The 15,814-nt window shown below is 42.7% G+C and overlaps 2 protein-coding genes across 2 annotated transcripts in view; one reads left to right on the forward strand and one right to left on the reverse strand.

Moving 5' to 3' along the window:
- Nucleotides 1-1,820: 1,820 nt before the first annotated feature.
- LOC111159389 (ribosomal protein L27a) lies at nt 1,821-4,759 on the reverse strand. The gene is made up of 5 exons (XM_022521807.1): nt 4,700-4,759; nt 4,248-4,311; nt 3,742-3,817; nt 2,907-3,081; nt 1,821-1,992 (listed from the first exon to the last, which is right to left on the reverse strand). The coding sequence occupies exons 1-5, from the start codon at nt 4,700-4,702 to the stop codon at nt 1,864-1,866; spliced, it is 447 nt and encodes a 148-aa protein (XP_022377515.1). The 5' UTR covers nt 4,703-4,759; the 3' UTR covers nt 1,821-1,863.
- Nucleotides 4,760-8,024: 3,265 nt separating this feature from the next.
- The window catches only part of LOC111159506 (tripartite motif containing 66), a 51,732-nt gene continuing 43,942 nt past the window's right edge, over nt 8,025-15,814 (forward strand). The window contains exons 1-2 of the mRNA XM_022522028.1: nt 8,025-8,069; nt 12,857-13,163. Of these exons, the coding sequence (XP_022377736.1) occupies nt 8,025-8,069; nt 12,857-13,163 (352 nt within the window). The remainder of the gene's footprint in view (nt 8,070-12,856; nt 13,164-15,814) is intronic.

Raw genomic sequence — 15,814 nt, forward strand, 5'->3', positions numbered from 1 at the left:
TGAATTTCTGGGTAAGAAACTGGCTTCTAACGGACTTGTTTTCACATATGGGCTAAATCCCACCTGTCCAGGCCTAACCATTTAGCTGTCAGCCCCACCCCAATTCATCCACTTGCAAAGTCCTATCCATTTAATTTTCTGAATCCTACTCCTGCTGCTTTCTCATTCCCATTTTCTTTGTCCCACCTCCCACTGCAGCCCAGTCCCTAACTACATTCTCACTTATTTTGCTTAACTTTCCCAAATTGGTTAGCATGTTTGCTCTTCTCTCTGCTTGGGTCATTTTGCCTTATCAGACCATGGGAATTAATTTGTCCGCTCCCATAATCATTCACAGTAAGTCAAAAAGGTTTAGTTATGTACTTCCATTTTAATCCACACAATCCTCAGTCTTTAAAGATGTCACACACAGCTGTTAAGATTTAGGTCAAAAGCTCAAACCCCATCTGAATCTCAAGATATACTACATTTTTAGAATCTTCAGTGTGTAATTATCAATTAGACGTTAAATTCTCTTAGTATCAACTACAACCCATTTCAGATCCATGACCTCAGCTTCCATATTGTATGTCCTCCAAGACACTAAGGGACCAGTTTTGCCTTTCTCCATCATCAAAGATCAAATCTGAATTATCCAGTTTGTCCAACTGAGTAAAGCCTTCACACACTTCTCAACCAAATCACTAAGTTTGCTGTCCATTTTCCTTTTACTTGGGGGTCTGCAGAATCCTCTAAAGGTTGTCACAAATTTGTCCCACAGGAAGTCATGGTTCCCAGCCCACATATCACCCCCAAAGGACTAAGAAACCACTCAACGAAACCTAGTCACATTTTAAGTGTCATCCTATTTTTTTGGCCAGGGCTGTAGACACCAACTTTATTTGGGGCCAAAGAAAATTTCACAATTTTTGGCAAGAACTAGAAAAACTGTAGCAAATTATAATTTACCCTGAGATCTGAAGGTCCTGTCTGCACACAAGCACTGGTCATTGTTTTGTTTTTGTAGGAGATACAAATCTTAGAAAGCCCAAGTACAGCTTCTGGCTTTTCCAAATTCTATGCTAATTTCAATTTCCAAATTCTATGCTAATTTCGAATGCTAGAATCTTTAGCATTTCATGATGCAGTTCTTTGAACATTAATACACAGGGATACGTACATCCTGACAAATTCTTTTTAGATTCCAAACCACTTTCATGTGTAAAAGCCCCAGTGTGTTTAAGATTCAGACTGCTGGGCCCCCATCTCAAGATTCTGGAATGGTATGATAAAAGACAGAGTCAAGGAGGAAAAACCTTAGGCTCAGGAATTACATCCTTCACAATCACTTCAATCCTATCACTTTGTCCACTCTTTGGAATGCCCCATCAAAACTGAGTTTTCCCTTTTGGAGTGCCTGACTGGCTCAGTTGGTAGAGCAAAGTAACTCAATCTGAGGGCCTTGAGTTCAAGTCCCATGCTGGGTAAGAGCTTACTTAAACAAAACATAACCAACCGAATCTTCCCTTTTGAGCCATGTATTACAGTTAAAGGGTGTATTTTCCCACTCACTGTAAATTCAGAATATACAATGCAAATTGGTCTTTCAACTCTAAGATACATACATGTGCTATCATTCTCACTTTATAAATGAAAATGTTCTAGTTAGGTATTGGGCCAAGTCCTCTAAGTGCTGGTGCTATCTCTTCCACACTTTCTGAGGGGAGTTGACAGAGAGTCTCAGGCCCTCATACCCTTACTCCTGGAAATCCGTTAGGTGGGTTTCTGATATACAGGTCAGGAGGTAGGGGTGCTAAAGAATTTACACCCAGACCAGAAAAGAAAAGCACTTGTTAGCATTTAATGAACCTCTCCCACGGAGCTTCAAGCTACTAGAACACAGGCGCCCCCGACACCCTTGATCTTCTCCTCTGCTCTTCTACTGAAGAATTTGGCCTTCACGATGACAGGCTGTTTTGGGAGTTTCCCCTTTCCCAAAACTTTGTAGTAGCCCTAGAGGAGTAGAAAAAAAAAAGCTTTAATACACACCACAGCAGATGACAACTCCCTGGTATGAAGAAAGATGCCTGCCAATCTATACCACCTAGGAGCTGGGAGAGCATGTTTCTGATCTGGGCACTACCGGGGGCACTGACTGCCCTCGCCAGTGAATCAAGACCAGCAGATTCTCTCTGAGGACTCTAGCACACCAGGACAAGAGATGTGTCAGGATGTGACTCTAGCCTCAAGCAAAGCACCTCCCCCACCCTATTCAATTACCAGGTGATAAAAATAAAGACTACATTCCCAACAAGGTTCCAAGAAGTCTGGACCATCAAAATTGCTCAAGCAGTGTTAAGTAGGCTGGAAAAAGGTATTTAAAACTTAACCAAAAGCCCCTTTAGGATTTAGACTATCTCCATACCCATGGGAGGTAAAACTGACACAAAGACTGGAACTCCAAAAGACAAACAAAAATGCTTTGTCATCACTGTTTTGGGGTGTGTGGAAATCTCTTCAGATAGCGGAGATCCATAAATAACAAACATCTCAGGATTTTATTCTGTAAGGGACATAAAGGGCCGAGAGCTGTGCCTCACATAAGCGGGGCTGTCTAAGAGGGATCAGAGCCAGCTAAGATACTGCCAAAAGCTTAGACCAGAAATGCAAACCTGTATATATCAGGGCAGTTACAGTGGGGATGAGATTACTGATTGTAAAGATTATTATTCTTCAAATATTTTATGTGAATCACAACTGAACTAGAGTTCATTTTTGGTCAGTTACCTGTGGAAATTCTATCAAAAGATGGAATAGTCTAGTAGGTAACAGGGTAGAGATTCCACATAGATCATCAAATGGATTAGATTATCCAGAATTTTGAGAGGCAAGAACAATATGAAGTCACCAACTATTCCTTCACTCACCGATCGCACCACATCAATGATAGGAGCAGCTCCAGTCTTGTTTTTGGCGGCATTTACCCGTGTCTGCTCACTGACTAAGGTCCACAGTTTATCAAGGTTGACAGTTGGGCAGAAGCTCTGGTTCCTCTTTAAGTGGTAATGTCTCATACCAACTTTTCCAAAGTAACCTGGGTGACTAGGAAGAGAAGGGCAATCACTTTTATAACCTGACTCCAATTAAGAAGTGATGTATATCATCTTCATTGTTCTTCTCTCTTAGTTTTAGTGTAAATTGTTCACTGGTGTACAACAGTGACATAGCAGGTATTCCATCCATTGTTGAACTAAAACAAATCTTTAAAAAAGAAGCCACCAAAGATGCTCGAGAGTAGAAGACTAGCCTTATTTCATGGAACCAGGATAAGTCACTGAAAAAGTCAGAGGCAATGAGGTCTTCTAGATCACTTGACAAAATTTTATGGAAATTTTACACATTCTTGTGATAAGAGATTTTCTAAACAAATTTGGGGACGTAAGTCAATCTAGGAGGTGCATAGTTAATCTGATGTCACTAACCCGGTGACTGACTATGCCATGAGGGTCACAGCCAGTGAATAAGGTCAGCAATTACTCTTCGAGGGCTCTAGCACACTAAGGCAATAAGCAGATACCCAAGCGTGACTCTAGCCTCGATGAAAAGTTCTCAGTTTGCATCAAATGTTAACTTGGTAAGACCCAGCCACACACAAGGTTTTCCAGTGGTAAGAGGCTTTCTTTCCACTGAAGGTGTCCTGAGCCAACCCTCCTAATTCCAAACTGTCAGTGCCAGGAGAAGTACAAGTCAAGAAACACTCACTATTTGTCGAAGTTGATCCTGTGGTGATGCATGCCACCAGCATTACCTCGGCCTCCTGGGTGCTTCCGGTGCTTGCCTGCAAGAATACAAAGCTACATGGCTATAGCCTTCTCCAGCCCCTCAATTCTTCTTTCCCCATACTTCTACATATTTATTTATCTTGTTCCCAGTCTACAATAGCTCTTTAAGCACTGCTATTCCCTCAAGTTTCCAGGTGAAACATATCTTTGCAATGTTCCACATCATAGCACTATCCACAGTACTCCATGCCTTCGACAAACTAACACTTTGCCCCAATCAAATTTCATTCCCCCAACTGATGTTAAATTCTCTTCAAATGGAGTACTGTAGAAAATTCTAAAAAATTCTTAAAAAAAAAAAAAAATCAACCGCTAACAGTCAAATTCGCACAAGGCGAACCCACTTCTACCCTACCCACTTCCCGGCTAGGTAAGTACCCAGCGGGGAGAGCTCAAAGCCGACCAGGATGGGATGCCGACACTTACCGATGCGGCCGTGGCCGTGGCTCACGTGGCCCCGAAGTTTCCGGGTCTTCCTCAGTCTGGAAGGCTGTATGGAAAAAGGTGCTTGGTGATAAGGCCAAAGGGAGGTGGGGCAGAGGGCGAGCTTGACCGTGTGCGAAGGGTCTGTAGGCTTTGGGGATCAAGTATCTGCGTTGGGTCACATTCAGCAAAGGTAAAGTTACGGACTGGCCCGGGGCCATGCGGCCTCATCAAGGCGGCGCCCGAGCGCGCGGGTCCCCGTGTCTCAAGAGATTCGAACCCAGGAAAAGCACGCGGCCCGACTCCAGGGCCGATGCCGGCCACCCTGCCCTGAGGTCCGCCATGGGCGGCCTGGAAAGCCGGGCCAAGATCGGGGGTAGGTGGCTGGGTGCAACACGAGTAGTACTCGCTCCCTGCACCCGCAACTAAGCAGAGGCACGAAAAGAACTACCTACCATGTCGGCAGCCCAGACGGAAAAGGGACGCTTTCGTGAAATCTCGCGAGGTACCGATGACGGGGGCGGAGGCAATGAGACTCACTTCCGGCAGGGAGGCCGGGCCTAGGGCGGGGTCTCTTGAGTCTCGCGGGTTTTGCAGGTCTCGCGGGTCTCGCGTAACTGCCAGACTAGGCGGTCGCTTCTTTGAGCTGGGCTACCTCGCCTTCCCAGCTGAGTCCGGTTTGCGGTGGCGGCCGGAATTCCTTGCGCGCGCAGACCTCATTTCCTCAGGTTCTGAAGCTGAGAGCTGTCGCTGAATTCGCGGCTTGGGGCGCTGTGTGGTGCACGTCGTCGCGGCGCTTTGGCTCTGGATCCCGCCTAAGCCACCGTATCTCACTCAGCTCTTCCCCAAACGCCCAACTCTGAGCCATTCCTCGCGCCTCGCGTTCTTTGTGGTCTGCTAGGCCTTGGCGGTAGCTGTTGTTTGCTTGTTCTCTGGCCGCCGTGCGGATTCGCGAGGCGCTGTTTGACCCTCAGTGTGCCCACCGGGTATCTCGCTCTGCTCCCTTTGAGTCCTTTCCTAGGTGTCTGCCACCCACCGGCACCTGCTCACCCATACCTGAGGAGGCACTCGGTCTTAATTCCACCTTTGCCTTCGTGCTATCATCCTGGGCATCCCCAGTTTGAATAATACTTAATACTTCAGGGATCTATATACCTGGTTGCTTTATGGTCCTTTTAATGCAGACTCTAAGTACTTTTTTCTAACCACCAAATTTTAATTTTCACTTGAATCTACTTGACATGGCCATGACCCTCTCTCTCGCACCAGGGAACCCCTGCTCAACCTCGAACCTGCGAAACTTCTCTGACCCATTCAGCCATTGTTGTTTACTTCTCCCACGTGTACACCCACGCAGTCTCGTAGGCAGCTCTTATATAATTGTCGACCACATTTATCTTCCCTTCTCCACCAAATTCAGGATTATTTTCTTGTATCCACGCATTCCCAGTTCCTGGCATGTAGCAACCTTCAACAAATTAATGTGACTGAATGTACTTACTGTCACCTCACTCAGTGGAAGAGCCATTTCTCAGTCTCAACAGGTGTCCAAAATCCCATTCTTTCAATTACTCTATGTGTGTATCTTCCCTACCCCGTTCCTGTCAGGTAACATGTTTTAGCGAAATATCCTAAATTCTCCCTGACTGATTTCTACCTAGCACCCTTACTCTTTCCTTTAGTCAAGTCAAGCTCCCCAAAAGAGTAGTCTGTGAATTCTGTCCATTTGTTGATTTCCCATTCATTGTTTACTCCGCAGCAATCTAGCCCTCAGGTACACCACTCTGACTCAAATCATCAATTAAAAAATACCAAATTGAATGGACTCTTCCCATTCCTTTTACCACTCATTCTCTCTGTTGTACCTCTTTCACTCCTTTTAGAAACTTCTCTTCTTCCTATCTCTCTGGCCATTTCTCAGTCTTTTCAGGTTCTTTTAACTTTATTAATCATTTAAGTGTTGCTATTTTTCAGCCTCTGGTCCTTGCCTCTCTTAACTTTTCACAGTACACAATCCTTGGGTGAGCTTATTTTGGGTGGCTTCAATTCACATCTCCATAGCTGAGCTCCACACTCCTGTATTTACTTAATCTCTGATTATTATTCCTTGAACATTCTACAGACAAACCTGGTAAACATATTCAAAGACTTCAATCTTCTCTGCTCACTGGTGCCTTCTTCTTTATACTATATCTTGGTGAGTGGCACCCTTGTCCACCTAGATAGTGATGTCGCGGAGACATGAAAATTGTTCCCAAGCCTTCATTTCCCCTAATACACTCACCATATCCTTTTGTTCTATATCTCAGATTTGCTTCCTCCTGTTAAGCCTCCATGCCACTGCCTTCATTAAGACCCTCATCATGTCTCTTGAGTTCAGCGGCCTTCTGTGGCCATCCTGGCTGCATTCTAACCCTCCTCCAATCCATTCATCCTTCACATCTCTGCCAGGTTCATCTTCCCAAAGCATGGCTTTCATCCTTTCACTTACTTGATCAAAAAAGTTGGATAGCTCCCTATTACAACAGAATACAGCCCACTTGCCTTTCCAAACTAGCCTCAGCTTCTCCTCTTACGTGAGCTTTTTCCTGCAGCCAGACTTGATACGTCTCTTCTGCCTTTTTGCCTGTGCTGGTGCCATTTCTCACGTCTGTAGTGCTCATCTTCTTCCTGCTCAGATATCCTGAATCTCAACCTTTAAGGCCCACCTTATATTCTGCTTCTTCCACAATGATAATAGCCAAATACACCTTGCAGTTTACAAAATGCATCTGCCTGAGAGGTCAACACTACCAGCCCCATTTTATGAATAAAAATGAGAGAACTGTGGCACTGAAGGTTGAGCAGCTTGCCAGAGGCTACAGAGCTGCCAAGAGACAGAGCCCGGGCCTACCTAGTCTTTAGTCTTCTCTTTCCAGATCTGCTTTTACCTCAGTGACCACTCCCTCTCTGACCTCACAGCATTATGGTCTTCATCAGTTCTTCAGTCCTTGATTACATACTGCCTGTGACCAGCAGAAAGAGGGGCCTTGAGAGTGGGGGGGTGAGGCCTAAGAAGAGATCACCCCCTATTTGAATCAGATCTGACCAATTAAGTGCACAAGAGATGAACTGAGCTATCCTTGGGAACATGGTCTATGAATGGAGGTAAGCTGGGCAGAGCTCTGGGAATGAAAGGTACCCATCAAGTGTCCTGTAAGGAGGACTAGAGCAAGGACCAAGACTGTCCAGGGGTAGAGGTAGGGTTCTGGGTCATGAGCACTACTTCTGGGTAGTTTTGCCAGCTTCCATGGGTATAAAGGAGCTATATTCTACCCCTCAGGCCATCCATCAGAATGGAATTTTTCCCTGAGTGGACCAGCACTCTGTGTTGGGTTCTGTGTTCACTTAATGTTCTTCTCATTGGTGGTTTCATCTCCAGGGTAGAGGGCATGCCCTGGGCAATCGTCTGGCTCTGGTTTCTAGAAGGCTCCCTTTCATTCCCAAGGAAATCCTATAGCTTTAATATAAGGCTTATGTGTGTTTTGTCAGTGCAGGTCAGTTTCCCTAGGTTGACTAGCTCTGAGAGAGCAAATGAAGTTTGACACTGAGAAGCATCCAGACATTAGGCATTTGGTGACCTGTCCTTCTCCATTCAGGCACACGGAACATGACCCTGAGACTTGACCTCTGAGAGGCCTGCTTCTCTGTGACATCTCTTCTGAAGTAGAGCGTGGCCTTGTGACATCTCAGGCATTTGGGCTCCCCCAGAGAGTCAGGGCCTCAGAAAATATCTGTGAAATGAGCAGAAGGGAGATGATGTCAGGCAGCAACCTGGCGAGACAGGTAAATGTGCTGACTTTTTTGGTACCCCAGACCTTTCTCCAGGGCCCTTATGAACACACCCCCACCCTGAAGAGGGCCCTGTGATCCCTCTTTCTTCCTCTCCCCTCTGGGTTCCTGAGTTCCTCAGCAGTCCTTCAGATACCAACCACAAAATGGGTGGATCCAGTTTACTTGCACTCCGTCTTTAGGTTCAGACATTTGGAAATAATATGTTGCTTTCCTTTTTCAAGTAGAGGATTGTTCATTTAAGATGGGAAGAGCCAGGGTTTCTGTTCTTTTTAAGTGAGAATGCTGGAAAAACTGAGAAATCCAAATTTATTTCAGAAAGGATTTTTAAGAACTGCATGTAATAGAAAAGTCAGTGAAACATTAAAGAAAATGTTAAAAAAATAAACATCTTGAATCATAATACCTTACAATGCTCTTTTTATGTCTGAATATTACCTTTCAGCTCTTGTCTACTTGGAAAAATAGCTACCCACAAAGCTGATTGTAGCACACAAATCCTTTTGTATTCTGCTTTTCATTTGATATCATAACATTTTTCTGAATCACTACCTGGTCTTTATGATTATTATTATTAATAGCTTAAGACTAATTTATCTTCAGCTGATACTATAATTTACCAAGCCATTTTCTCCTGTAGTTTTATTGTTGTTGTTGTTATTCTTATTGTGTCCTCTGCTATCAGTGATGCAATGAACATTTGTGTGTATGTGGTTTTTTTCTTCAATTGAATAACTTGTTTAGGGTAAATTCCCAGGAGTGAGATGGCTGTATTATAGGGTATGAATATTTTTATAATTCATTTTATGCTGTTTTGTTCCCCCCAAATGGATTGTAGTAATTTATGCACCAGCAGCATGTATAGTTACCGCTTTCAACTACCAGGTTCAGGGGTTTTTGTTGCTGTTGTTTGTTTTGTTTTTGTTGTGGTTGTTTTTGCCTCTATAAGTAGTTGTTGATATATGACAATATGGCATTTAGAGGAAAATCCATAGGACCACAGGGTTGTCTTCAGCACAAAGTAAAAATAATCTAATTTCCGAGAGTCTTTCCTCACTGTGTTGAATAGATTTTTTTTTTTAAATATCATGGTACGGGGCACCTGGGTGGCTCAGTGGGTTAAAGCCTCTGCCTTCGGTTCAGGTCATGATCCCAGGGTCCTGGGATGGAGCCCCGCATCGGGCTCTCTGCTCAGCAGGGAGCTTGCTTCCCCTCTTCTCTCTCTGCCTGCCTCTCTGCCTACTTGTGATCTCTGTCTGTCAAATAAATAAATAAAACCTTAAAAAAAATATCATGGTACTACATGGAAAATGCATTCCTAGAGTTTTGTTGGAAGCTAGGATGGAAAACCTTGCTGCCATGAAACTCAAAATGTGTTAGAGAGGAATTTGTGTACATTAGAGGGCAGTTTATCCAATAGCACAATAAAGAAGGGCTTAAATACTTGGGTTTTCGTTTAATTTCAAATGATAAAACAAGCAGAAGGAACATAGAAGTTTGGGGTCCTTTCCCAACTAGCCAAATGATATTGAACAAACAGCATATACTCTTTGGATCTTAGTTTTCTTGTTGAAAAATGCTGAGATTCATTCTTTCATTTTAGAAATATTTATTGATGGGGATAAAAATATATGTTTATAAAAAATAAAATTAAAAAAAATAAAAAGATTAAAAAAAAGAAATATTTATTGAGTGCATGCTATGTTCAGACACTATATATGCCTGTCAGGCAGTGAGGAGCCGGGACAAGGGTGAACAAGAAAGACTAAGTCATGTCCTAGGACTGTGTCCGAAAGAGACAGTAAACAAGTACACAGGTAATAATGTCACATTCAACACCATCTAGTTCAAGTGGATGTTTTCTCATTACCTAGTGTGTCTCTCTCCCCATTTTTGCCTGAAGTACTTGCTTTGATGATTAAATTTGTTCTCTCCTACCCATGCAAACAGTCTTTGGAAATTCTTACTCCCAGTGTGACATGGAATGACTTGCTCTGCCATTCCTTGGCCAGGTTGTAGAAACCCTCAGATCAGGCTGTAAGGTATTAAAAGGAGGGATTTGTAGCAAGGTAATGTTATATGAGAGGTTATCTGTCCTTCCAGACTTTCACATGATGTTCATTTAGTCCATGTTTGTCTGGGACTTAAAGCAGAGGTCACAGGCTAATGACTGGTATGTTTTGTTTGACTCATGCTGTTTTCTCATGTTTTTGAAATGTAATTAGTTGCCAACATTTGTGAGTTTAAGTAAAAATGTGGATTTCTGACATTTTGGAAAACTAAGGTTTGACAACACTGGACCCACATTCTTTTAGGTGGAACACTTCACTATTTGTATGGCTAGCCCCTGTGGGCATTTGAATTTGCTACCCCTGCCTTCCTCTATCCTCTATCCTCTTCCCCAGGTCAGAGGAGATAGGAAGGAGAGGGAAGAGCTAAGGTGTAGTGAAAAGCAGCCAGAGGAAAGGGGTAGAAGTTCAGTCACTTGGAACCCCCCAATCCTCAAATCAGAGACTCCATTTCTTGGCCATGCCTTTAATTTAAACCTTATCCTCATAGAGTTACTTCAGTTGGTTTTCTAAGACAGAAATTAAGTATTTGTTTATATACTCATCCCGAGTAGTACCCACTGGTATTGGAAAGCCATGCCACCTCCTTGATTCCCCGGAGTAATTATTCAAAGCCTAATGCAGCAGTTCTGAAGGTGCTGTCTGTAGACTGATGACAGGTCGGGGGGGGGATGGGGGTGGTCCCTGAGACTCTTCCGTAAGTGTTCATGGGGTCACAGGTATCCACAAGTGTCCATAGCGTCAAAAACATTTTTATAATAATATTAAGATGCTATCTGCCCTTTTCGCTGGGTTGGCATTCGCTCTGGTTGTGCCAAAGCAAAAACTAAAGATGGTGTGTAAAAAGCCAAAGATGTTGGTACAAGTTATACTGTTCTTCACTGCCAGGCAATTACAGGAAAAGAGAGAAAAGGGAAGAGAAGGGAGTCTCACTTAGGAGTGTCCATGACGAAGCAGTAAATAGTTTACTACGTTTCAGTCCTTGAATACATGTTTTTAATATTCCGTGAAGAAACTGGAAGAATGCATAAAGCAGTTCTACTTACCAAAGAGAGGAACTGCACATGTGCTGTAGTGTGAGTTGCAAACTGAACTAGCCTGTTTTTTGTTTTTGTTTTTGTTTTTGTTTTTGTTTTGTTTTTGTATGACACCAGTTTTACTTGAAAGAACAACTGCCAGACTGTGGTTATTCAGCCTTGGGAATCTGGCAGGTATTTTCTCAAAAATGAAGTGAGCCTGTCATTTCAGGGAAAAACCCCGACAGTATTTGTTGCCAATGATAAAATTAGAGTTCCCAGCAAAAATTAGAATTCTGGTAAAGGTATTCTGAGTCTGACATCTTTATTTGAGTCTGACATCTTCCTTGTAAAGAATTTTCCAATGAAATTTGAGGCAATGTGAAAGAGTGTGATGTTTTGTTATTGTCTAATGAAACCTCAGTACTCAGAGCATCTGCGTAAGTCATTGAACCAGTATTTTCCAAATGGCAAATGCTTGGTGTTATAAAATGATGCCTGGGTAAAAGAACAGTTCACAGTGCAAGATAGGACAGTGGATTTTAATGTAACAGGGTAAGAAATGTTCACTGATGTAGTTTCAGACTCCACATGGCAACCAGCCTTTAAGAAACTACTACTTGTAGAATCAAAGAATGTGCACAGTTACCTGACAAGGCTATTAAACATAGCCATATTTTTTTCTAACTGTGTGCAGCCCTATGAGGCTGGATTTTCCTCATACACTATAAACAAAACAACACAGAGCAGATTGACTGAAGAAGGAGGTATAGGATTCCAGTTGTCTCCTATTACGACAGATACTAATGAGGTTTGCAAAAAGGAAAAATGATGTCACTCTTCTTACTAAATTTATTGTTTTGAAAATAGTTAATTTTTTTCCCAAAAAAGTACGTTATTCAGGTTGACATGTAATAGGTTTATTGTTTTTGCATGAATTAATAGTTTTAATTTTCTCAGTTTTCATTTATAATATGGTAAATAGGAGTAGATAGAACCCCCATAAATAAAATCTCTCTGGGGTCCTGAATAATTAAAAAACATAAAGGGGTTTGAGACCAAAGAGTTTGATATTCTCAAAGCCTAATGAAATGGATCAGCCACACTTAAACCTTCTAAGACAGACTGCCCTTACCTCCATGGGGCTACTATGCTGCCCTCTGCTAAATAAGTGTGAAGTCTGATTTTGAATTTGAACTTTGCTATTTACCACCTGTCTTTGTACAATTACCCAGCCTCTCTGAACCTCAGTTTCCCCAGCCTGTCCCTCATGGCTTTATTTAATTTGTGAAAGTATCATAATGCCTATCTCCAAGAGTACCTGTGAGGACTGATAAAGCACAGGAAGCACAGGAAGCCCCTGGCATACACTTGGCTTTTAATACATTTCCTTCTCTTTTCCAAAATGAAATTTCAGCTCAAGCCTGTCCACTAATAAAGAGAAGCACAGGTAGATACTGGACACTTTTGAAAGTAAACAAACCCTGTAAGAAGCACACAACTGAGAAGACCTCTGCCGCTTTGCTTCCTACAGCGGAGATGCTGGACTCTCTCTCTGGGCTCAGGCTAGGGTGTGAGGCGGAGGCCTGCAGGCTACCAGGCACGAGCCTCCAGCTCTCTGAGTCCTCCCTGACCTGTTCAGGAACATCTCCCACCCAAAAGAAATGAGTCATTCTGCTTTGTGCTTCACTTACAGGGAGTGGAGCTTGCTCGCTCTACACGCTGCTTCACACCTGAGGATATCACTGGAAGAGCCCCGGTCCCAGGCACGAGCATGGGCACCAATACGGGCATGAAGTTTATGTGGCTGCCACTAGTTGACTGGAAACACAGGAGTGGTCAGATGGAAGCCCTGGTACAGACCTGCTCGGTGTGCCGACAGGACCTGCACGATGTGGGGGCCCGGTTCCTACCCTGCCAGCATTTGCTCTGTAAAGGCTGCTTCCAGGGCTTGATCCAGGAGCTGAGGCAGGTGACCAAGGTTCTCGGGACTGTCCCAGATGGTAAGTACCAAAGTAAAGCACCGCTGGTTCCCCTCCTTCCACATAACTGGTCTCTTCCTGTTTCATAGGAACTGAATTTCAGGTGTAGAAAGAATCAGAATTTAAATGCCCAAGGGATACTCGTTGCCAAACACAATTCTTTGGGGAATCTGTGAGACAAAGGAATCCTCCTGATGCCTACTATATCTATTTTGTAAGCTGGGACTTTGCATGTTTGGGATTTCCTTGAGTTGGAGGCAAACTGAAAAACCTGGGAAGGTGTTGATTCAAGGTTTGGCTGACTCCCCAGATGGAGAGGACGCTGTCCGGATTCCCCAGATGGAGAGGACGCTGTCCTGATTCACTAAACTTCCTAGGCAGAGGGAGAGCTGCTGCCCCCACTAGGATTGGTTGGGAACTAACTTTGAACAGACTCCCTTGGACTAGTGAGCCATTCACCATTTAAGTCACCACCAGGTGGGAGGAGCTTGTGTCTTGCACCTGAATATCAGGTTTCCTAGGGAACAATCTCGTTGAAGACTGTGAGTCCTTGGAGATGTGAACCCGGACTCTTCAGCTCAGCATTCTAGCACAGGCCTGTAACAGAGATGCAGTCTCTGTTGGAGGAACTTGGAGGATGAGAAAGTCAAACAAGTCGTGAATGTTTAGAAACATCATCTTTGTTTGTTTTGTTGTCTGTAGTATTATTAAAGTGATTTGTAGCCTAAGGCTAGGCATACAAATTTGAGGTATTACAGCAGCACAGTTGTCTTTAGCTATGAATTTGGGGCCCTCTGAACCCTTGGGGCAAACTGTATGACCTCCCTGGGCTCTTTTGTGAGTTTGGAGCCCAGGAAAGATGATCTAGTTTGATTTTTAAAATTAAAATCTGATTTTTAAACTTAAATTTAGTCCTTCCTTAAACTTTTAATTTTAACTTATACGTCTTACTCTGTTTATAAATGTAGCAAATTTTAACAATCACTTTAAAAATTTTAAATCACTTTTATTGGGGCGCCTGGGTGGCTCAGTGGGTTAAGCCTCCACCTTTGGCTCAGGTCATGATCTCAGGGTCCTGGGATCAAGCCCTGCATCAGGCTCTCTGCTTGGCAGGGTGCCTGCTTCCCCCCACCTCTGCCAACTTGTGTCTGCCTCTCTGCCTACTTGTGATCTCTGTCTGTCAAATAAATAAATAAAATCTTTTTAAAAAAATCACTTTTATTTACAAACCTAGCTAATATTTGCTTTTATAAATTAAATGTTTTTTATTTTCTTTTTAAAATATTTCAGTTGTCTAGCAAATAATTGTTGCTAATTAAAGGACACTTGGAAATCTTATAAGTTAAATTTATAAGCATGGTGAATCTTAAATATGTCTTAAAATGCTCCAGCATTGTTGGGTGAATATCCAGAATATATAAAGGCCTTCTCCAACTAAACAATAAAAAGCAATCTAACTTAAAAATGGGCAAAGGACTTGAATGGACATTTCTCCAAATAAGATATACAAATGGCCAGTGAGCACACAAAAAGATGCTCAACATCACTAATCTTTAGGGAGATACAAATCAAAACCACGAGATGCCACCTCACGTCCATTAGGATGGCTACTATTAAGAAAAAAGAACAGAAAATAACAAGTGTTGTGAGGACATGGAGAAATTGGAATCCTGTACACTATTGGTGGGAGTATAAAATGGTACATCCTCTGTAGAAAACACTATGGAAATTCCTCAAAAAAATTAAAAAATGAAATTACCAAAAGCAGGGACTCAAAGAGGTATTTGTATACCTGTGTTCATAGCTGCATTATTCTCATGGCCAAAGGTGGAAGCAATCCAAGTGTTCATCGACAGACGAATGGCTGAACAAAATGCGGTATATACATACAGTGGGATATTATTTAGCTTTAGTAAGGAAGAAAATTCTGACACATGCTACAACAGGAATGGCCATTGAGAACACTATGCTAAAATAAGCCAGTTAGAAAAAGACAAATAGAGGGCGCCTGGGTGGCTCAGTAGGTTAAAGCCTCTGCCTTCGGCTCAGGTCATGATTCCAGGGTCCTGGGATCGAGCCCCACATCGGGCTCTCTGCTTGCCAGGGAGCCTGCTTCCCCATCTCTCTCTCTGCCTGACTCTCTGCCTACTTGTGATCTCTGTCAAATAAATAAATCTTAAACAACAACAACAACAACAAAAAGACAAATAGTCTATGATTCTATTTGCATGATGTACCTAGAGTAGTCAAGTCACAGAGACATAAGATAGCCTGGTTGTTGCCAGGGGCTGGGGAACAAGGCAGGGAACAGAGAGTTGTTGTATAATGGTATAGAGTTTAAGTTTTGCCCACATTTTAATTGGGATTTTTTTGTTGTTGTTGTTGAGTTGTAGGAATTTTTTAAAACATTTTATGGGTACTAGATCCTTATCAGATATATGATCTGTAAATATTTTCTCTCATTTCAGGTTGTCTTTTTGTTCTGTTAATAGTGTTCTTCGATGCACAAAAGTTTTTAATTTTGCTAAGTACAATTTATCTATTTTTGCTTTCATTGATGTCCTAACCATGAAATTATTGCCAAATCCATTGTTGTGAAGCTTTCCCCCTGTGTTTTCTAAGGGCTTTCTAGTTTAACTCTTATACTTAAGTCTTTGATCTCATTTAGGATT

This window comes from Enhydra lutris, unplaced genomic scaffold (genome assembly GCF_002288905.1).
Source record: "Enhydra lutris kenyoni isolate GAN:26980312 unplaced genomic scaffold, ASM228890v2 scaffoldscaffold68, whole genome shotgun sequence".
Classification (NCBI taxonomy): domain Eukaryota; kingdom Metazoa; phylum Chordata; class Mammalia; order Carnivora; family Mustelidae; genus Enhydra; species Enhydra lutris.

Coding starts and splice junctions, on each gene's coding strand:
- LOC111159389 (XM_022521807.1), bottom strand. Junction 3,818..4,247: donor CCACGGCCACGGCCGCATCG/GTAAGTGTCGGC, acceptor GTATTCTTGCAG/GCAAGCACCGGAAGCACCCA. Junction 1,993..2,906: donor TCATTGATGTGGTGCGATCG/GTGAGTGAAGGA, acceptor CTACTCCTCTAG/GGCTACTACAAAGTTTTGGG.